The sequence below is a fragment of the Saccopteryx bilineata genome, chromosome 2 (assembly GCF_036850765.1).
Source record: "Saccopteryx bilineata isolate mSacBil1 chromosome 2, mSacBil1_pri_phased_curated, whole genome shotgun sequence".
NCBI lineage: Eukaryota > Metazoa > Chordata > Mammalia > Chiroptera > Emballonuridae > Saccopteryx > Saccopteryx bilineata.
Genome location: NC_089491.1, coordinates 255,711,538 through 255,734,559, shown reverse-complemented (window position 1 = coordinate 255,734,559; position 23,022 = coordinate 255,711,538). Strand labels below are relative to the sequence as shown.

At 45.1% G+C, this 23,022-nt stretch overlaps 1 protein-coding gene across 1 annotated transcript in view; it reads left to right on the top strand.

Moving 5' to 3' along the window:
- Positions 1 to 3,827: 3,827 nt before the first annotated feature.
- The window catches only part of SLC5A1 (solute carrier family 5 member 1), a 63,314-nt gene continuing 44,119 nt past the window's right edge, over positions 3,828 to 23,022 (top strand). The window contains exons 1-2 of the mRNA XM_066260053.1: positions 3,828 to 4,117; positions 10,371 to 10,442. Coding sequence (XP_066116150.1) covers positions 3,983 to 4,117; positions 10,371 to 10,442 — 207 coding nt within the window. The 5' untranslated portion in view covers positions 3,828 to 3,982. The remainder of the gene's footprint in view (positions 4,118 to 10,370; positions 10,443 to 23,022) is intronic.

The following is a 23,022-nucleotide window of genomic DNA, read 5'->3' as shown; positions in this document are numbered from 1 at the left end:
TTTTTTAAGATTGCTGAGGCTATTCGTGTTCTCTTTTGGTTCCATATAAATTTTTGGAATATGTGTTCTATATCTTTGAAGTATGTCATTGGTCAAATACCCTATTCTTTTTTTTTTTTAATTTTTATTTATTTATTCATTTTACAGAGGAGAGGGAGAGACAGACAGAGAGAGAGAGAGGAGAGACAGAGAGAGAGAGAAGGGGGGAGGAGCTGGAAGCATCAACTCCCATATGTGCCTTGACCAGGCAAGCAGGGTTTCGAACCGGCGACCTCAGCATTTCCAGGTCGATGCTTTATCCACTGCGCCACCACAGGTCAGGCTCAAATACCCTATTCTTAATGATTATTTCTTTTGCCCCTCTCCCTCGCTATCAGAGCATCTATTATGTTACAATTGTTTATGTTAATTATTTTAATTCATTTATTTTCCCAGCTAGTGTTTATTGAGCATCTACTATATGCCAGCGCCAGTCCTAGGGAACAGTGATGACCAAGAGACACTGACACCACTCTCCTGCTTATAGCCTGGGGGGGGGCTATAGACATTAAAGGTATAGTTATATGACCAAATGTAGATTAAAATTGAGAAAGGTGTAGGAAGGATGAGTATAGGTCTTGAGAACAGGGTTTTCAGTAAGCTTTTAGGCCAGTGGTGAAGTGTGAGTCAGGAGACCTCTTGGGAGAAATTTAAGCTGAGATAAAAGGGTTATGAGAGTTAGGCAGGTGAAGAACAGGGAGAAAGTGTTCTTGCACAAGGAATACCATTGCATTGTGGATGTATACTTTCCTTGGTGGACTGGGAGGGCCCAAGGTAGAGATTGTGTCCTTTTCTTTTTTTTTGCTAAGATGTGTTTTCTTTTCTTCCTTCCTTACTTTATTGAGGTATAATTGACAAAATTATATATATTTAAAGCATTCAATGTGATGGTTTGATATATATATATATAAACATTGTGTACATTATAAAATGACTTACTACAATGCATAGATCAACTCACATCGTTATCATTTTTTAATATCAAAAAAATATAAGGAACTCATACAATATACAAGGAGCTAACAGGCATATGAAAGGTTCTCAAGATTACTCATTCTCAGGGAAATACAAATCAAAACCACAATGAAATATCTCCTTACACCTGTTAGAATGGCTATTATTAAAAAGACAAAAGATAGCAAGCACTGGCCAGGATGTGGAGAAAGGGGAACTTTGTGCTGCTGCTGGTGGAATGTAAATTGATGCAGCCACTATAGAAATAGTATGGAGGGGGCTCAAAAAGTTAAAAATAGAACTACTATATAACTCAGCAATCTCAGTTCTGAATATATATCCAAAGGAAATGAAGTCAGTGTCTTGTAGCAATAACTGCACTCCCATGTTCATTGCAAACATTTTGTCTCATTCAAGTTTGTAACCCCAGTGTCTGGTGTAGAGGTGCATACTATGAATGAATGAATGAAATTCTCCATGTAAAATTATCAGGACCAATCATTAGATGGGAGAAATTATTCTTTTGATGATGAAATAAACTTACCTTTTCATTCTCCTCAAGTGACTTGTTGAATAAATGAATGAAACTCATAAAAACTTTAGGGCCAGCCAGTAAGTTGGGGAGAACGTAACTGGGTGGGGAATTAAATTGCTATGATCTCTGGCTTATTGCCTTGTGCATTTCTTTTATAAAAAAAAATTGAGATGAAATTCACATAACATAAAACTAACCATTTTAAAGTAAAGAATCCAGCAGCATCTAGTGCATGAAACTTTCACATCTATCCAGTTTCAAAAAGTTTTATCACCCCAAAGATTAACCCCATACACAATAAGTATGTGCATGAATTCTAAGCTTCTGAAAGGCAGGGACTACATTTGTCTTGTTCACGTTGTACTCCTGATGCCTCAGCAAATGTTCAACCAGTGTTTGTTGAATACAAGAATGACTTTCCATGCTCACTGCTACCTTTATGGGTCTTTTGGTTTCTCAAGGGTTTTTGAGCTTGGTTTTTGTGTTCCTGGAATCCTAGCCTCAGTGGCGGTTGATGGATGGGTGGTAATTGGCTAAGGTGAGGGAGTAAAGTTCACAGGTTCACAGGTGAGAGCTCTGGTGAGATCCTCAGCCAATGTCTGCTGGCCTCTGGCTACCTCCAGCCAGGAGGTTTTTTTTTTTTTTTTTTTTTTCCTTTTTATTAAATTTATTGAGCTGAAACTGGTTAACAAAATTATACAGGTTTTAGGTGCACAATTCTATTGTACAACATATCATCTGTACACTGTATTGTGTGTCTTCCACCCCAAGGCATGTCTCTATCCATCACCATTTATCCCCCATACTTTCTTCCACTGACCCCTCTCGCCCCCTGGGCAATCACCAGTTGAACATTTGTCAAGGCATCTTCCAGTCCTCACTCCTGCTCACTTTTTAGATTTGCTCATTTCCACAAGCTCCTGCAGCTGGGGGTATGGGGCTGGATTTTTTCTGTGAATGGGCTTACTTCCAGATCAAATCAGAAGTTTCCTGAGGGCAGGGACTCTGCTTGGTACACAGAGCCAGGTAAAAAAATCTTTGCTGAATGCAGGAACAAATGGACACAATGAAAGGCAATTTGCTCCAAGCTATGGAGGCATCCACAGAGAAGAGCTGCACCCTGTGGTCAGGCATTATGACAAGCCCTGGACATTGCCTTATACAGTGTACAGTCTTGGGGGTGGACAGTGGGAAACAGGGAAGACTGCAGCTTCAGTAGGAAGATCAAGCACTGATGAAGGATGAGGGAAGTGGACCTCAGAGGCAGCAAGGTGCAAAGGAGCTCGCTGTGCTGCTGGCCTTTGTGCCCTGGGTGGTTACCTGGTGGTGGGGAGGGAGAGCCCCAGGCAGAACAGCACCCTGGCAGGGGTTGTGTGGTCTTTCCCCTTCTGTATCTCATCATCCCAGTGAAGCTTCCCCACTCTAAAAGCGGCTGCTCTGCGGCCTCCAGCACCAGCCCTGAGAGCATCCCTCAACCACCCTCTGAACTAGGCCTGCCTTGTCCTGGGCTGCAGTGCCACATTTATCACCGGAGCACTGTGTGACCTTGAGCGAGTCATGACTCTTCTCTTAGCCGTCTCTATTCTTAGCCCTGACTCTCGGCTTAGACCTGTGTTTCCACATGGGCTAAGTCTGTAGGAAAGGTCAGGGATTGCTGAGCTCCTTGGAAAGGATTTTCTAGTATCTTTCCTCCTGTCTGCCTAGGAAGAGCCCCAAATCACACTAATGGGCGAAGCATAGGACAAAGAAATAGCTTTTCGTGGGATTCCCTTTCCCAGCCTCAGTTTCTTCCTCCTTTCGGTGCGGGTAACAGTGAGCCTGATGGCTGCACGCTGTGGAAGGGGAGTCAGAAGGTAGGTGGATGGGTGGCCATCCAGTGGCCAAGAGATTGCAATTGTGCTGAACCTGTAAGGGCAACATCCAACAACTGGTCCTCCGCAGCATGTTTTCCAGGGAGACCAAGAATTTGGCTGATTCCTGGGAACAGTGAGTCCTGTACCCATTTTACACGCGGAGAACGAAGGTTCACGGAGGTCGTGGGACTAGTTTAAGAACAGGTGGCAGGTGACATTAAGTAGGCGCTTGGCCCCAGGCAGCCTAGTTCCTCAATGGCGCCGCTCCGGCAGTGGCCCCGCGGCAGTCCAGGAGGCCGGCTGGGTGCCCGCTGCGGGAGCACAGCGGGCCTTTGTGCCAAGCGGGCACCACCCCCTGGCCGGCCCCTCCCCGCCGGCAGTTAAGCCCTTACCTGCGGGCTGCCGCCGCCCCACCAGCCGTTCAGCGCGCGCCTCATTTCGTGCTGTGCGTCCAGAGCTGCTCCCCGACGGCGCACGCAGGGGTCCGCACCACCGCCTGGCTGCCGCCAATTTGCAGGTGCCCTTCTCCTGGGCTGATCATTAACCCGGAGGCCGTATAAGGAACGAGTGGCCCCGGCGGGAGGGACACCTCGCCGCCGCCATGGAGAGTAGCACCTTGAGCCCTGAGACCATCACGACTGCTGCGCCCCTCGCGCCGCACGAGCGCATCCGTAATGCGGCCGACATCTCTGTCATCGTCGTCTACTTCGTGGTGGTGATGGCTGTCGGGCTGTGGGTATGTGGGGGCCCTGAGACACTCGCTGATGGAGCGAGGGCCACCGGGAGGGACAAGGGATGCACGGTGGAGCAAGAGCCTGGGTGAACTGCGAGGAGGGGAGGAAGGATGGCCTTAAAGGTGTGTGGAGAGGAGTAGAAATGACTTGGAAACACTTAAGAAGAGGGGCAAAGTATGAGGACAAGCAAGTGACAGGGGTGCTGGCCAGCACGACAAACGGACACCAGGGACCTGTGAGCCGAGTAGAGGGTGAGAGATGGGGGGGCGGGCTGTGAGGGGCAGGAGAGAGCCAGCCTGTAGCTGCAGGTAGGGTCCCAGGCTTGGGAGGAGGTGACTACTGTCCTGCCTCTTAGTCATCCAGTTTCAAATGGAAAAGAAACAGTGTAGATGGGGAAGGACACAAGCTTCTGTCAGATGCAGGTGCCACGGGGCAGCCTAAGGTCGGGGAGCTGCCTGGTGTCCTCCTCCTGGAAAGGTTGGCTGAAGGCCCTGTGCCATGGGATCCCAGGGGCTGCAGTGAGTGCCAGCTGGGAAAGCTGGGTTGAGGAGAAGGAGGAGGAGGAGGAGGAGAAGGAGGAAGACTAGAGGGTGGCCTGGCCCGGAAGAGGTGTAGTTTCCTTTTGGGACTCTGGGGACACACCAAACTAGAGAAACTTGTTCTTAGCAGCCTGAAACATGGAAATTTCACTTGTGACAGACTTTGGCACACCCAGTAACCAGCAGAGGAGGTGTTTTAAATTTGCAAAAATTCCAGCCACTCTCAAAGTCTTTCATGGGGGTGGCAGGTCAGGAGGAGAGGAGGGTGGACATTAACCCTTCCATGGCCACAGAGATTTTTTTTTTTAGGGATAAAAAGATTTTTTAAAAAGTAATTGTAGAAATCAGATGTGACTAAAAGCCTCCCCAAGTATCACAAGGAGTTGGCATGGCTGACTCTTCCTCCAAACCCTCAACTTCCCAGAAGAGTCCAACTAGGAACTAGGAGTCTCAATTTTAGTAATGGCTTTGACATGGTTTTAGACACTTGACTTTGTGTAACCCACTCCAGCCTCAGTTTACTTAAGTGTCAAATGGACACAGTCTTACCATTATGACTCCCTCAGATTGCTGTATTTGCAGAGAAGAATCTGGAAGCTCATTATGGATGCTAGGCACCTTATTTATTTATTTAAAAGTGTTTGTATTTTTCTGAAGTTAGAAGCAGGGAGGCAGACAGACTCTCACATGCACTCGACCGGGATCCACCTGGCATGCCCACCAGTGGGCGATGCTCTGCCTATCTGGGGCGTTGCTCCATTTCTGCCAGAGCCATTCTAGCGCCTGAGGTGGAGGCCATGGAGCTGTCCTCAGTGCCCAGGACAACTTTGCTCCAGTGGTGCCTTGGCTGTGGGAGGGGAAGAAAGAGATAGAGGGGGAGGGGTGGAGAAGCAGTTGGGCTCTTCTCCTGTGTGCCCTGGTCAGAGATCTAATCTGGGACTTCCACACACAGGGCTGATGCTCTACTGTTGAGCCAATCAGCCAAGGCCGTGCTAGGCATCTTTTTTTTTTTTTTTTCCTTGTCTGAAGCTGGAAACAGGGAGAGACAGTCAGACAGACTCCCGCATGCGCCCGACCGGGATCCGCCCGACCGGGATCCACCCGGCACGCCCACCAGAGGCGATGCTCTGCCCACCAGGGGGCAATGCTCTGCCCCTCCGGGGGGTCACTCTGCCGCAACCAGAGGCCAAGGAGCCATCCCCAGTGCCCAGGCCACCCTTGCTCCAATGGAGCCTCGGCTGCGGGAGGGGAAGAGAGAGACAGAGAGGAAAGAGGGGGAGAAGGGTGGAGAAGCAAATGGGCGCCTCTCCTATGTGCCCTGGCTGGGAATCGAATCCGGGTCCCCCACATGCCAGGCCGACTCTCTACCGCTGAGCCAACCGGCCAGGGCCCATGCTAGGCATCTTTAAAAATACTATTATTATTTGCTTTTGAGGGTATGAATTATTTTTGTTATTTTTAACTAAAATGGACAAAAGTGGTCCACAGAGTAAGACATCTGGACAAAAAGGCACAAGACAGAGAGGGCAGGAATGTTAGTCCCCATTTTACAGAAGAGGAAATTGAAGCCCTGTGTGGTTGTGATTTGCCTGGGGCTGCAATTCATGGAATTATTCCTGGAACTAGATCTCTTTGCTGTGGTACCAGGTACTTTGCTATCTTGCCTGCCTTCCTTCCCCGACCCCTCCACAGTTTCTAAATGCTGGAGCCAAGATGTGAATCTATCACTGGCTAGCTGAGTTGAATTGCCTGTTTCTCAGATAGCAACATTCTCCATTTCCCTTAAGCAATCTCATTTTATTTAGCCCTGCCAGTCCTGATTATGATGTTTATACTTTTCAAATATCTGCAAATCAGAGTCACTTGTCCTGTTAAATGCTATTTAATAAGCCTGCTAGTATATGTTTGTCCACATTAATCAGTGCCTATGGACCCTGATCATTCAGTGTGCTGGATTTCTTCCAATTACATTTCTCTTTTCCTCCTGGAGCATTAGGGCTTGGTTCAGGGACAGGTCCTGACTCCTGCGTGATCTCTGGGCTGCAGAGACAGAGTGAGCCAGCCCCACTGTGCTTCCTCATCTTAGAAAAGATACAGCTGATGTCCCGCTGTCATCACATCCCCATCTCTTCCAACATTATTTAGTTCTGTTTTTTCCTTTCAATGGTGCCTCATCCTATCATATTGGGGCTAGAGGCTAGAGTTTATTCTTTAGTGTATAGTTGGCCTTTGAACAACACGGGTTTGAACTCTGTGGGTCTACTTACACATGGATTTTTTTCAATGAATATTTAGGATTTCACATCTGTGGATTTAGTGGACTGCAGATAGAAAACAGTATTTTCAATCCTATATTGGGAATTTGCAAATACAGAGGGCTGACTGGATGGATGGTCTAGGCCTTTTTTGTTTTTTGTTTTTGGCGACAGAGAGGAAGAGGGGACAGGGACAGACAAGAAGGTAGAGAGGTGAGAAGCATCAACTCATAGTTGCGGCACCTTAGTTATTTATTGATTGCTTTCTCATACGTACCTTGACTGGGGCGCTTCAGCCGAGCCAGTGACCCCTTTCTCAAGCCAGTGACCTTTGGCTCAAACCAGTGACCCTGCATTCAAGCTGGTGAGCCCACGCTCAAGCTGGTGAGCCTGCACTCAAGCTGGAGACCTCGGGATTTCAAACCTGGGTCCCCAGCATCCTAGACCAATGCTCTACCCACTGTGCCACAGCCTGGTCAAGTGAAGCATCTTCCTTTTGCTCAATGATATTTTTATTCCATTGAGAAAATATAAACATATGGGGCACTAATTGTGCTTTTTGGCTTCTGTGGCTTGCAATAGTGAAATCATTCTCTTCTAGTTGCAGGGTACACAGGCATATTCAAACCCATGGTTTGCAAAATGGGGTCTGGAACCTTAGAGCTTTCCTTTGAGCATCCTGTGCTCATGGAGACAGTGCCTTTCTATTTGTAGGGCGTGAACAGCGAGGAGAAAGGAGGCAGGGTACCTGAGCCGTCTTGCATGCCCCAGGAAGCACCTACTGAATGCTCCTGACAGATGACTGCAGAATGCCCTCCTGGGGTGGAGGGGGTTCATTTCCATAAAGAGTGTTTAGGGTGGGATAAGGGGGAGGAGTAGAGCCTGAAGGAACTGAGAATCCATTCATTTAACTTTTTACTGAATGTGCACCACATACAAGGCATTATATTAAGCACTGTGGGGGATTAAATATTTGTAAAATGATGACCACAATCAAGCTAATTGACACATTGATCACCTCACATGGTTTCAATATATTTTTGTGGTGAGGACACTTAAGATTTCCTGTCTTAGCAAACTTAGCTATACCATACAGTATTATGAATGACTGTGACCATACTGGACATGAGGTCTCCAGGACTTAATCATTTTATAATTGAAACTTTGCACCTTTAACCAACATCTCTCCATAGTTCCCACTCCCAGCTTCTGGCAATGAATACATGTATCAAAACATCATATTGTACACCTTAAAAATATACAATTTTTATTTGTTAAGACACCTTAACAAAGCTGGAAATAGAATTTGTAATATAATAGAAAGTAAAACAATTGTTAAGAGGTGTGTACAGATATAGATGGACTTCTCTAGATGTTCACAGGATAGAGAGATTATTTTGTTCAGGGAGGGGAGGTGGAGACTTCTGTCGGAGAGCGCCACGTGAGGCTTCCTGGGGAAGGAGGCGTCTGGAGGGTCCTTGAAGGATAGGTGTGTAGGGTCCAACCTTGTGCTGATAAAGTGATGACTATTCCAGAGAGAAAAAGGCTAGGGGTGGGTATACCTCTCCTTAGCCTTTAGCCATCCCCATGTTTCCTGCATTGTTCCAGCCTCCCACTCTAGTCTCTGCTCTCATATTCTTTTTCTAAGCTCTTCGGACTAGTTTGGAAGTGTTGTGTGTGGGTTCCAAACCCACTGTCTCTCCAACTTGCAAGGAGAGGTGGTGGTATCAACCTTTTCCAACTTAAGTACAACCTTCAGAATGGTCTTTTCCCAGTAAACTTCTGGGGCCTGGGTTCTTGAGACTTATATCTGTTTCAGCCCTAGCTACTTTCTCTGCTCCTGGATCTGTCTGTTGGTCTTCTTGCTAGTCTCAGAAAAACTATAATGGAGGCCGCTAGAGTATGTCCACTCCTTGCCAGGGATCCAGAAAGATCTGCCCCGTGCTCTCCCTGGCACTGCCTAGTACACAGGGCTGTGCACCAAATCTATGTTGATTGTTTGGATGCATCCTACAAAGGACTAAGTCTGGCACGTCTCTGCAGTCTGAGCACGCAGCAACGTGCTATCTGTAGCAGACATATTTGCTGAATAAATGATGGGTTTCTAAGTGCCTGAAATGCCATCATCAGGGGTTAATACCTTTGGGCCAGTGATACTTTTAACTTCAGAGGTCCCTTATGAAAAACACCTCTGACAGGTCCAAGTCATTCTTAGCCATTAGCATTTTCAGGGACGTTAGCAAGCTTCAGCTAAGGCAAGGCCATTGACACAGAGAGAGCAAGGGGACAAGAGGCCAGGGCAGAGACACTGTCTCTCTTTTGTGCTGGAAGGCTGGGATGGACTAGGAATAAGCTGAAGGTTTAGAGACAACATTCCAAGAAGCTGTGAGAACAGCTGGTGATCATTAATTGGAATGCATGTCCTTCTCTCATAAACCTTCAGTGGCTCCCTACTGCTTATGAAATAAAGCTTATAGTTTTTAGCCTGGCATTTGAGGGCCTGTAGCCTGTCTCCACTTATTACTACTTTCCCCATTCATACACTTTAACGAGGTCCATCAGACAATATTATTCCCTATCTCCCCTCTCCACACCGGTGCGGTTCGATCTTGGGTCATCACTCATGCTGTTCCCGAAGTCTGAAATGTTCTTTCCTTCTTTTCTCTGACTTGTAAATGTCCTTCTTTTTTTAAGACTTGCTGAGGTGCTGCCTGCTTTGTGCAGCCTTTCCTGATACCCATTTATAATGAATCTCCTCTTTCCTCTGTATTAAAAATAATAATTATTCTACAGAATTCATAACATATTGAAAAGTAATGTTTTTAGCAAACACCTATCTACATCCCCAAAGAGGAAAGTCTTGAATCGAGTTTGAATATTTAGTCTTATGTAATATTTAGTATGAACACTGTGCATTCCTATGGTTTTTTTTTCTTCCCTCCCTCCCTTCCTCCATCCTTCCCTCCCTCCCTTCCTTCCTTCCTTTCTTCCTTCTTTCCTTCCTTCTTTGTCTTTCTCTTTCTGTTTCTTTTTCTGTCTTCAGCATTATTGAGATATAATTTGCATACTGAATGGTGCTTTTAAAACCTATAATATTTCATCAAGCACCTTGTGTATGCTTGTAAAAAAGCCATAAACACTTCCATTTCCCTTCACTTTGTAGAGAAACAAACAGACCCAGATGGAGTGAATAGCTCGAAGCCACGCCATAAGTTCACTGCTAAGTCAGCATAGGACAAGCTATGTAGACCTTGTGAGCCTCAGTCTCCTGGTCTATCAAATCAAGTCCCTGCCTCCTCTGTCTGAGTATCCCTGAGCTCCAGGGGAGTGAGGAATGTGGAAGAGCTTCAGAAAGTGAAGTGGGCAGAAGAAAGTGAGAGTATATGAGAGGCATGTCCTTTTGGCTGGCAAGGTCACCCTGTTCCAGTTTTCTATTAAACTTTTGACCCTTTCCTCCTCAGGCTATGTTTTCCACTAATCGTGGGACTGTTGGAGGCTTCTTCCTGGCAGGACGAAGTATGGTGTGGTGGCCGGTAAGTTTTCTTTTAAATACCATTTGCTTAACTACAATGTTACCTGTAGGAGGCAACATTCTTTTTGAGTTGGGGTGGCGGTGATCCCTTCTTCGAGCCTGAGACTCCTGATAATGGGTCTTTGGCTCACAGGATCTCCTGGGTAGCCTTAGTTTCTTGTGGTAAGGAAATAGCCTTAAAAAATAATGTTCGGAATCTGAAGAGATGGAGGAAGAGAATGCACAAGCAGGCAGCAAAGAGAATCAACAATTGCAAACAGACTGAGGAGATTTGGGGCAAATCTGAGCTTCCACTTTTGTAGTTGTAAAATGAGGACAGTAATATTTACCTTCCAGGAGTGTTATGAGAAATGGGCACCTCTTATGAGGTGGAAACTCAATATATAGTAACTCTTTTGCTACCTTTTTGCTACTATAAGTCCCATGGAAGAAAGACCATCTGTCCTACTGTGGGAGCCTAATGCAGTGCCTGATACACAGAAGACCCTTGGGACATACTTGTTGAATGATGAAAGAGGAGCCCTCTACTGCTCCCAATTACAGTTTTTTTTAATCTCTTAGTGAATTTTGTATTTTGTATATTTAAGAGGCACTTTCCCTGATGCTTATATGAGGGCAGAACTATCCCAATCAAAAGACATATGCATGGACCATACAGAAACCGGGAGGTCCCTTCCATCCTATCAGCGCAGAACTCTGGCCAGTTTATCAGTTTAACCCAATGACCATTTTGATCCAGAGTTCTCACCAAAAGGACTGGTTGACTGCATTGGCTAATTTGTGTAATTCCTTGGGCTTGGGATACAAGCAATACTAGCTGGTGAATGAGTGGGTAATAAAGCATATATACAGGAAGAAGAGATAGATAGCTATGAATTGATTGGAGGAAGAGAAACAATACAGTAAAAAAAGGAAAGTCACTGTCATGCACAGCACAGAGAGAGGTTATGAGGAAATCATGTCACGTTTGGCCTTTGGTTGCTTTGAGATGAATTTTAACCATTGGCTTTACTACTGTTGCTTGGGTTGCCCTGAAGTTACTTTTGCTTTATCTTTAAGGTGGCTAAGAATACTGAGCAGAGGCTGATTTCTGTGGTGGGTCCCTCGTGGTGTTCTTTCCTGATACTGCATGCGGGTAGAGACGCACGTATTCTGATGCCTCCTTTCTGTTCTTTGCCCGAACTTCTGTCAAAGTTCTATCTTGGGACTTCGGTGATTCCTAAAAGCTGATGTTGAATAGGCAGTTTGGGTCACAAAGTTCAAGACAAGGCTGGGATAGTCCCTCCAGAACTGCGCTGTTCAATATGGTAGCCACTAATCACATTGACTATTCAAATGGAAATTCCAACTAGATAATAGTAAACATTTTCCCCTATATCACACTAGCCATAGTTCAAGTGCTTAATAGCTGCATGTGGATAGTGGCTACCATATTGCACAGTGCAGATCTAGAACATTTTTCCCATTGCTGAAAGTTTTGTTGGACAGTGCTGCTCTATAGGCTTCAGAGCCAAGGCTGGCGTGCAATCTTGGTGGGCTTGAGATTTGCTGAATTAGATAGCTAAATAGGACCTCGATGTTTACTTTAATTATTTTGGAAGCAGTGCACCCCCACCCCATCTAATGCTTCAGTGTCCCCTATGGTAAACTCACCAAATGCTCATCCAGCCTCAGTCTGCCCCCTTCTCTTCTCCTTTCCCCCTCCCCATGATGATAGATAACATATCTTCTCATGTAAAATTTCTAGCACTGACTTATTTGGGAGAGGATCTTAGTTTCAATCTCTGGGTCTTGAGGAAGCCAATGAAGGAGGAAGCCAATGAGGAGGGAAGCCAATGAGGGGGGAAGCATGGGGCAGAACCACCCTTAGGATATAAGCATTTTGAGCTAGGCTTGGAAACGCCTCACACTTTAACCAGCAATGATGTCTTTCTTCCTGAAAGTGCCCTGGTGCCTGGACTGAGAATTGTTTGGTAAGAGGAATTAGCCCCACCCAAAGCAGGCAGGGTTCAATGGTTCATGTGGGTTTCTTGTAAGTGGTGTTTTCCTTACTCATGTCTCAGGATTGAATTACTCTAACCAACAAAGAAACATGGCTTCATTCTCTTTTGTGCTGAAGTCACTGCTTCCTTGATTAGGTTATAATTCAACTTTTCTTCCTCCAATCATAATTTCTGTCTGAGTTGTCATGAGATTGCATTAATGGTTTCTAAACCTGCCCATGTATCAGAATCACCTGAGCATGCTTTCTAAAGATACAGATTCCTGTGTTGCATTCCACACCTACTTAAAAAGAAACACCTTACAAGAAGGTCCCAGGAATCTGCATTTTAAAAAACTTCCTAGATGCTTGACCGGTGGTGGTGCAGTGGATAGAGCATTGACCTGGGACAATGAGGTCCCAAGTTCGAAATCTTGAGGTTGCCGGCTTGAGTGCAGGCTCATCTGGCTTGAGCAGGTCTGGCCAGCATGAGTGTGGGACCATCAACATGATCCCATGGTCTCTGGTTTGAGCCTAAAGGTCACTAGCTTGAAGCCCAAGGTTGCTGGCTCGAGCAAGGGGTCACTGGCTCAGCCTGAGCCCCTCTGCTCAAGGCACACACGAGAAGCAATTGATGAAGAACTCAAGTGCCACAACTATGAGTTGATGCTTCTCATCTCTCTCCCTCTCCCTGCCTCTAAAAAAAAAAAAGCTTCCTAGAGGCTTTTGATGATCAGACAGGTTTGCTAATCACTGGTGTAAGTAGACTCTTCTCTATCTGGTCAGGCTTACTGAAACATCATCATCTGTTAGGGATAATGGGAAGAGAGATTCTTAAATGGGAAACCAGTGACTTTTAACTCTAGAATTTTCTAGACTACTCTAAGAAGTAGAATGAGCATGGGCTTTGAAGTCAGCATGTCTGACCTGCCACATTTACCAGTTGCGTGACTTTGGGCAAGTGGCTGAACTTCCCTGAGCTTCTTGCTTTGGAGGGTTCTTACCAGCCAATGAGATAATGCACGTACAGCACTTAGCCCTGTGCTTGGAAAGTGCTCAATAAATGGGGGCATTCTGACATGGAAGAAAGGCCAGGGATGCCAAGGCCACCCCACGGGTGGTGTCTGTCTGCTGCGAACTAAAATGGAAGTTAGCATTTACGTAAAGCTATTGTTGCCACTTCACTTACGTGAACTTTCAGATTGACTGTGTGACTCAATGAACATGCCTTGTGTGCAGATTTATTTATACTGCTGCAAATCATCAATTCTAACTGCACACTGACCACATTTTAACATCTTTGAAGTTGGTTTGTGTGTACCAATCAATCAGGGGTGTGCCATGTTTAAGTGACAATGTTTTTCTTTCTTTGTACTTCCCGGTATGTCTTATAATAATAGTTGACATTTTAGATTCAGTAAAGTATGGCTGTATTCCAAAATAGTGGTTTTTAAAAATTGGTTCACTACAACCTGTAGGTGCTACAGAAATGCCTGAGGGGCAGCCCGACATTTATTTATTTTATAAAAAGGAAATCTGCTAAGATTTCATTTGAGAACAAGGTTCTGCTGACTTACGAAGTTTAAAAACTGCTAGTTTAGAAGAAAAATAAGCATGGGGACTTCTATTCTAAAATTTAAAATGGATTAAAACATTGTAATACATACTTGAAAGGAAAATACGGTATGCAAGAAAATGCAAATATAAGCACTTTCTCTCCCAAACTGAAAAATAGTTTAAACCGTGTTAAACCTATACTTCTAAATTTCCCTTGGTATCCAAATACAAAGTCAGTTCAAGCCTGTCTGTTGGGCTGGAAGTTTCTAACTGGAGTATTGGCTCTCTAATGTGCTGGCCCAAGGAGAACATCACAGGGCCACAAGGCCTCTGAAGCTGACATCTCTTTCAGCTTACTGGACGAGGCAGAAACCCTCCAATGGGACCCTTTGCCCCCTTCATCTGCTTTGTCCCCTACTCTGTGCTATAGGAGGAGTGAGCAACCAGAAGAGTTTTGGGAGAGAGTCCTAGGGGATTTTAGGAAGGGAGGACTTGGGTTGACCTTGGGTTGATACTTGTGACAGATGAAGATCCAGGAGTTCTGGAAAAAGACTTTGTTTCTAAAATAGTTAATAAGGCTCAGTGAGAGAAATGGCTTGTGCCTTTGCCTGGGGAGAGAAGTGAGAGACAATCAGAGAGGAGGAAGAAGGATTCCAGGGCTGGATAACAAGAAGAGTCAGCTCCCAAGGGGAGCCAGCCAGGTAGTCCCACAGCAACCTGAGTCACACATGAGGCTGACCAAGCCAACTGAGTAACATGAAACCATGAAGCTATGGCTTTCGTAACCGTGGGCTGGTTTAGGGCCCAGGATTCCCTTTTTTGATGGCACTGTGGTTTGGCACCTTTAACAAACAGCTGCCTGCGTGCTGTGTTGTAATGAGTCCGTGGGATGGGAGAGATATGAGAGCAGAATGTGGCTTGGAAAGGGGAATTCCCCTCTCCTTGGCTAGTGGTGCCAGAAATTACTGAGAGTGGCACAGCCCCAGGTATACAACCCAGCGGAAGACTCTTGTTTTGGAGGAGAGTGTGGTCATACAGACCACAGGAGTGGCAGGTACAACGGGGCTGAGCCGACCCGTCCACAACCTCCTTCAACACATACATAAGCACACCAAAGGGAGCGGGGACCTCACAGGAACCAAAGCACTTGGCTTGTCCCAGGTTTGTGACATTGAGCATATCATTAACCACTCTGAGTCTCAGAGTCTCCTCTGTGATGGGAGACAGTCAGGCTGAGGATCAAAGATGCCCCAGGAATAAAATTCTAAGAGGGGGGAATGAGCATGAGGAAGATGGGTGTGGGCGTGCTGGTCAGTCCATCACCAGCAAGGGTCTTGAAAATGGAATGCCTATGTGTCTCCCAATAGCCACAGTTTCTTTCTTTCCTTTATTATTACAGAATCATCCTAGAGGAGTGTATCAACGTGGTTTAGGGCAGGTGTTGAAAACTATCTCTGTAAAGGGCCAGATTATAAATATTTTTGGAGGTTATATGATTTCTATCACAACTATTCAACTCTGCTGCTAGCATGAAAGTAGCCATGATAATACATAAATGGATAGGCATGACTTTATTTCAAGAAAACTTTATTTGCAAAAATTTATTTATAGGTGGAGGGCCAGATTTGACCCATAGACCCTCACTTGTTGACCTCTTGTTCAGTCCTGGGCTCTGGAGTCAGGTTTCTTGGGTTTGAATCCAACCTCTGCCCCTTATTAGCTGTGTGACCCTGGATGACTTGCTAAACATCTCTGTGCCTTACATTTGTTATCTCTATAACAGGGATAATAGTGCCTCCGCTAAGTTGTGAGGACACACACACAGTCTCAAGCAGTGCCTGGCTCACAGTAAACTTTGGTTTTAGCTCTTGTTTTTTTTCAACCATAAGTTGTTGAAGGACTGTCATATCACTAATCTGATTGACTCCTCAGTGATCCAGCCAGAATGATGGTTAACCCCAGGGTTTGCCCAAGTTCACACAAGATAAAGCCAGAGCGAGGACTCTCTCTGTTTATCTGGTTACTCAGGTCTCTTTCTCTTTATCCTTTGAGATGGAAATTTATGAGATTAATAGGCACAGCTAGTGCTTGACTTACGACCACAATTGGTTCCGACAGACCAGTCGTAACACGATTTGGTCGTAAATTGAGTAGGCTGGCTATATGTACAGTACTGTGAAATGATGTTATAAAAATCTTTAAGTCATGTTTTATCATAATTTTATTTCATTATTGTTATATATTATAATTTTTTGTTCATTTTATGCCATTTGTATCATCTCTATACCATTTTGTTTCTTATTTTTACATTTGTCAGGTGTAAGTAAAACACTGCATTTCCAGTACAACTGGTTTAATATTTGCAAAGACAGTTTCCTCTTGGTAGACATCTTGGGAGGGGTTTGATGAAAAATATCCAAGACACAAAACACAAATTGTTGTACCGAATCTAGGATAACAGTTGAAATGGTGCACGCGAAGATGGTAGTGCTGCCAGAAGCTGGTCCACACTGTCCTACGCCCAGCCGGGCAACGCTTGCGCTGCCAGACGCAGAGCAGTCGTGGCTAGCGATTGTGGTCGTAAAGTCGAATGGTTGTAAGTTACATAGGTTGTAAGTCGATCAATATTTGTATGGTCTAAAAGGTTTACCTGAAAACCAAGAAATTCTTTCATTTAGGGTTGGCCAGAGACCCTGATGGAAATTTTCTCTGAGAAAAGAAGACAGCTTCTCACACTTCTTAAATGCGCTTGAGTAAAATGTATCTGATGGTATCTTTAAGTCTCTAAAAATTAAAGTTCCCATCAAAATTAAACCAAGTAGATGCTCCCAGGGGGGCCACTGGGCATCCTGGAAGAGCCTAGCAGGCCGAAGACCTAGGGGGCTCATGAAGGAGAGAGGAAGAAAGGAAATAAGGCAAATGGACACAGAAGAGGCAGAGAGCTAGCTCAGCAAGGGAGCAAGGCTCAGGAAGGTTAAGACAGAAGACAGATGGGTACTTGGCATACATGAGCTTGGGTGGAAGTGACTGCCAAGTCCAGGTGGCCCTCTCTTCTTGCTCTGATGGCTTTCCACTGGCATGTGGCTGTGCATGCCTTCCTTTAGCCCAGGGACAAGCCTATGTTTTTTTTTTAACCTTTTTTTTTTTTGGTATGTGTGCTGCTGAAATGAACACTATCTTTTTTTTTTTTTAATCTCTTCCAACACCTGGTCCAGGGCCTTGCATCTAGCAGACACTTGACAAATATGCCCTGAATTAAATAAATGAGAGGGAGGAGAGGAACTTACCCCTTGTCCCAGACCCTCATGCTGGACCCTGTTGTTGATGTCAACAGCCTGTATTCTGTTCTCCAGGGCAGTGACCACACCGCATAGGCAAGCAGTCAGAATTCAGGAGGCTAGGAGGGTGCTGGGTCCAAGTCGAAGGCTGCCTCCAGCAGGGCTGCACATCTCTGTTCCTATGTACAGAGAAGGGTTTTTTTAGGCTCATGATAATAAGGCCTGAAATGCAAGCCTGGCCCAAATCAGAGTGCCTGATTTCAGCCCACACCGGACCCCTCGGTAAAGTCTGGGCCATACTTCTTCACTGTCTAAAACATTTGATTTTTTTCCGTTTGAGTCAAGCTTTTGCGAAGCGTGGCATTCCCAATGGTGTGTATCTGTCTTGTGGTGAGGTTGTTTTCTTTTTTGTTGCTTAGTATGCCCATTGCTGCCTTGCTCTTGAACAACCTGTTCCCTCTAGTCTCCTCCTTTTCCTCACCTTTTGTCTCTTTCTCCTCCTTCTCTCCTATGTCTCATGTCTGCTCTTCTTCCCCTGCCCTTTCCTCTTCATTCTCTCTCTCTCTCTCCCCCTCCCTTGCTCCCCCTTCCATCCCTCTCTCCTTCTCTCTCTCTAGGATGGGCCATTTCTCTTCCATTCTCTATGGCTTAGTCTCTTCCGCAGAGTTTCTCTGGTTAACACACAGCCACTCACCACCCCATGTACTCCTTGTGTTCCTAAGGAGTCAGCTGACTGGTGTGTAGCCAACTTCCTGTCATCTAGTTGGTACCTAAGCCCCTGCCTCCTCCTGTCCCTCTGGCTGCTGTCCCATCACCTTCTAACACATTAGCACTTCCATAGACAAAGAAAGGAAAAAGTAAATCACAGTCACGCACTACTTGATGAGGTGGATATGTTCTGAGAAATGCGTCATTAGGCGATTTCGTCACTGTGCGAATGTCATGGAGTGAGTGTAACACAAACCTGGATGGTCTGGCCTACTACATGCCTAAACTATAAGGTATAGCCTATGGCCCTTAGACTACAAGTCTGTACAGCATGTCAGTGGACTGAATACTGCACAACGGTAGGTATTTGTGTATCTAAATATGAAAAAGGTACAGTAAAAATACAGTATGAAAGATAAGCCTGACCTGTGGTGGCGCAGTGGATGAAGTGTTGACCTGGAATGCTGAGGTTGCCAGTTTGAGACCCTGGGCTTGCCCAGTCAAGGCACATATGGGAGTTGATGCTTCCTGCTCCTCCCCCCTTCTCTCTCCCTTCTCTCTCTCTCTCCCTTCTAAAACGAATAAATAAAATCTTAAAAAACAAAACAAAACAAAACAAAAACAAAAAAAGATAAAATACGGTGCAACTGTTTAGGACACTTACCGTGAATGGAGCTTGCAGGACAGGAAGTTGCTCTGGGTGAGTCAGTGAGTGAGCGGAGAGAATGTAAAGCCTAGGGCATCATTGTCCCCTCTAGACACCACACACTCAAGCTACACTAAATGTATAAAACAGCACAAGCACAAGAGAAAATGACAGTCGAAATGCAGTGGAAACAAGATGTAGCAGGTGTTGCTGGTGTGTGTAACACAGCATACTGTTTTACAGCAGACTTTTTTTTTTCCAAATGAGAAACAGGAAGGCAGAGAGACAGAGTCCTGCATGCGCCCGACTGGGATCCACCCGGCATGCCCACCAGGGAGTGATGCTCTGTGCATCTGGGGCGTTGCAACCAGAGCCATTCTAGCGCCTGAGGTGGAGGCCATGGAGTCATCCTCAGTGCTCTGGGCCAACTCTGCTCCAATGGAGCCTTGGCTGCGGGAGGAGGAGAGATAGAGAGGAAGGAGAGGGGGAGGGGTGGAGAAGCAGATGGGTGCTTCACCTGTGTGCCCTGGCCGGGAATCGAACCCAGGACTCCTGCACGCCAGGCCACTGAGCCAACTGGCCAGGGCCCAGACTTTTTTTTTTAATAAGTAGAAAGAGTACACTGTAAAAAATGAAGATAAAAGTATAGTCTAATAAATACATAAATCATTAACACAGCCATTTATTATCTTATCAAGTATTATATACTGTTCATAAATGTATGTGCTGTACTTTTATACGACTGGCAATGCAGTGGGTTTGTTTACACCAGCAGCATCACAAACACTTGAGGAATGTATTGCACCATGACCTGAAGACTGATTTGATGTCACTAGGCAAAAGAAAATTTTCAGCTCCATTATAATTTTATGGGATCAATGACTTATATGTGGTCCGCTATGCAGCACATAACTGTGTAATAAGTATTTCTAGTTGGCTGAAGTCAGAAGAGCGCTGACACTGTCAGTTATGATGAAGTCTTTGGATGAGTTTGGAAGACAGACACCTGGACTTTCCCTGTCTACCACTGGTTGGCACAGAATGTTTTGAGTTGGTCCCAGCTATATGTATCTTTTGGGGTGAATGCTCTATTAGAGAAGTGGTTTAGAGTTGGAATTAAGAGCATGGACTGTGAAGCCTTGGTTTGAACTCCAGATCCACCCATTCCTAGCTGTGTGACTCGGGCGAGTTACTTAACTTCTCTGTGCCTCAATTTCCTTAACTGGAAAATAGAGATCATAGCATCTACCCCATAAAGTTGTTTTGAATAAATTAGTTAATATATGTAAATCTGTTAGAACAGTATATTGTTAATACTTCATTCTATACCTATATGTTGATTACCTACTGTGTGTCACATTATGTGTTAGGTGCTTGAATGTGTGTGTGTGTGAAACATACACATTCTTATAAAATACATCCAAAATGACAAATAATGGTAAGTGTTAAGCAGGAAATGTATTTGAGCCAAGGGTGAGAGGGAAGGAGAAGGGTCTTTCTTAACCTACATAAGAAGGTCAGGGAAAGCCTCATGGAGGATTGAGCGTGTGGACTGAGAGCTGAAGGACCAGATGGAGGCAGCCATGTGAAGATTGGGGAAAGAGCACTCTACCCACAAGGAACAAGATGGTCAAAGACCTGAGGTGGGAAGGAGTTTGGGATACTTGAACTGAAAGGGGTCAGTGCAGGGGAGAGATCATGAGTATCAATCAGCCCTCTGGCTGAGGGCCCCCCCGTTGCTGATGATCGCAAAGATGAGCTCATCTGAATTGGTAAGAAGGATGGTCTCTGGCCTCCTTGACCTACAGATGCCAACAGAAACCCTTATTTGTTTTTTGGGCAAATAACCTGTGGGAAAGTGACCAGCTTTGGCAGTGGCACCTTAATTTCTTTGGCTCTTAGAGCAAGGAGAGGTATGGTGAAGGCACCCATTGTCTTTGGAGAGATATGAGCTGATGTAGAGTAAACAGAGATTGTGATGACTCTGGAGCAAAGCCTGCGTCTAAATATTTACTAACGTCCCAGAAATAAAATAGTCTGAATATACAAGCCCCACCTTCTCCTCTCTGTACCAAACCAGGAAGTGTGATCCCTGAGAGAGGGCAAGGGTCAAAGTCAAACCTTTCCAACCTTCCCCCATAAGAAGATCTCTTAGGAAGGGAATAAAATAATGCTAATTTAAGTTACAGACCAGTTCTCCAGATGAGAAAATAGGAATCTGAAATACAAACACGATGCAGACACCCACATGCAGTTCCTGAGTTTACAGTGGGATGGCTAGGGGGCCTGACTCTACTGTGCCCCTTCACAGAAGTTCAGAGGGAAGGATTCCTGGGGAAGGATGAAAGTCAGCATGGTGCTGGGGCCTCCCCCTTCTGTCCCTTGAATGTCGGCTGCATTGGGCTGTAGGACCTCGTGCAGATCATGTTGTTGCTCTGGTCCTCAGTTTTCCCACATGTAAAATTAAGATAAGAAAATAATACCTACCTCACGGACTGTTGTGAGATTGAAATAAGATCAAGTGAAGGAAATGCCTGGCCTCACACTTGGCTTAAAGGAGGCTCTGTAGTAGTTCATCATCCTTTGTCCCTCTCTTATTCTCCCTTGACAGGGCTCTAGCAGTGCAGTACTCATACCTGCAGCAACAGCAAGACTCTCATTAGAAATGCAAAAATTTCAGTCCCAACCCAGACCTATTGAAATTTGAGGGGATGGAGCTCAGCCATATTGTTTAAAAATATTTATGGGAGTGACATTGGTAAAAAAAACATTATATAAGTTTCAAGTGAACAGTTCTATAATACATCATCTGTACATTGCATTGTGTGCTACCACCCAAGGTCTAATTTCCCTCTGTCATCATATAGTTGACCCCTTTACCCTCCCCTCCTCTTCCCACCCCCTTTTCCTTTGTTGTCTGTGTCTATGAGTTCGTTTGTGATGTTTGTTCATTTGCCATTTAAATCCCACATGAGTGAAACCATATTGTTTTTTGTCTTTTTTCCATCTGGCTTATTTCACTTAGTATGATACTTTCAAGATCCATCCATGTTGTCACAAATGGTAATATTCATCTTTTCTGATCACTGAGGAGTATTCCACTGTACACATGTACCACATCTTCCTTATCTGGTCATCTATCAAAGGACACTGAGGTTGTTTTCATGTCTTGGCCACTGTGTAGAATGCTGCACTAAACAAAGGGTTACATATAGCTTTACAAATAAATGTTTTCAATTTTGGGGGGAGATATCCAAGAGGGATTTCTGGGTCATATGGTAACTCTATTCTTAATTTTTTTTAGAAAACCCCAATTGTTTTCTGTAGCGCCAGCCTTCTGTTTTAACAGGCTCTCCATTTGACTCTGATTTGGGTTGTCAGATTTAGCAAATAAAAATACAGGAGGGCCAGTTAAATCTGAATTTCAGACAAACAGTGAACACTTTTTAAAGTATAAGTATGTCTCATGCATATTGATTATCTGAAATTCAGATTTCAATGGCCTTCTGTATTTTTTACTCTAGCTTCTGATGCATGCTTAGTTTGAGAACCACTGTCTGAGGATATCTCAAGGGACTTGTTAGCATAGCCCAGAGAAGGAGTGAGAGGAGGCCTTCAGGTATCCTCGTATGATTTCTTAAAAGGGAGACAGAAGCTGGGAGCAGATGCCATCTGCAGAGCTCTGGATATTTGGGATATTATATCCCATGAACAAAGAAAGCAGTTTCCTGAAATTAGCTGAGTGCATTTGCCATGTGAACTGTGAGGATCTTGTTCCCTCCAAGGGAAAATGGCCATTCGGACTCTTTCAGGAAATTCAGGGCACTCCCTAAAAGCACCACATGCCTATGTGTGCAAAAGTTTCTCGTGTTGTCATCTGGGACAATGTAAGCATGGGTACACCCTTGTGAGGTAGGTTAAGAGAATTTTTTTTTTACAAGGACAGAGAGAAAGAGTCAGAGAGGGACAGACAGGAACGAAGAGAGATGAGAAGCATCAATCATCAGATTTTCATTGTGACACCTTAGTTGCTCATTGATTGCTTTCTCATATGTGCCTTGACCGTGGGGCTACAGCAGACTGAGTAACCCCTTGCTGGAGCCAGGGACCTTGGGTTCAAGCTGGTGAGCTTTGCTCAAGCCAGATGAGCCCACGCTGAAGCTGGCGACCTCGGGGTCTCGAACCTGGGTCCTCCGCATCCCAGTCTGACACTCTATCCACTGCGCCACCGCCTGGTCAGGCGGTTAAGAAGATTTTTATCCTGGGTTTATAGCGGAGGAAACTGAAGATCAAGGCAGTAAAGTGATTGGCTCACTGTCACATAATCTGCTCTGGCAGAGCCAAGATTAGGACCAGGTCAGAAGCCTCCCAGTGTACTTAGAAGGAGGGCAAGAAGAGGGTGTCCACACTA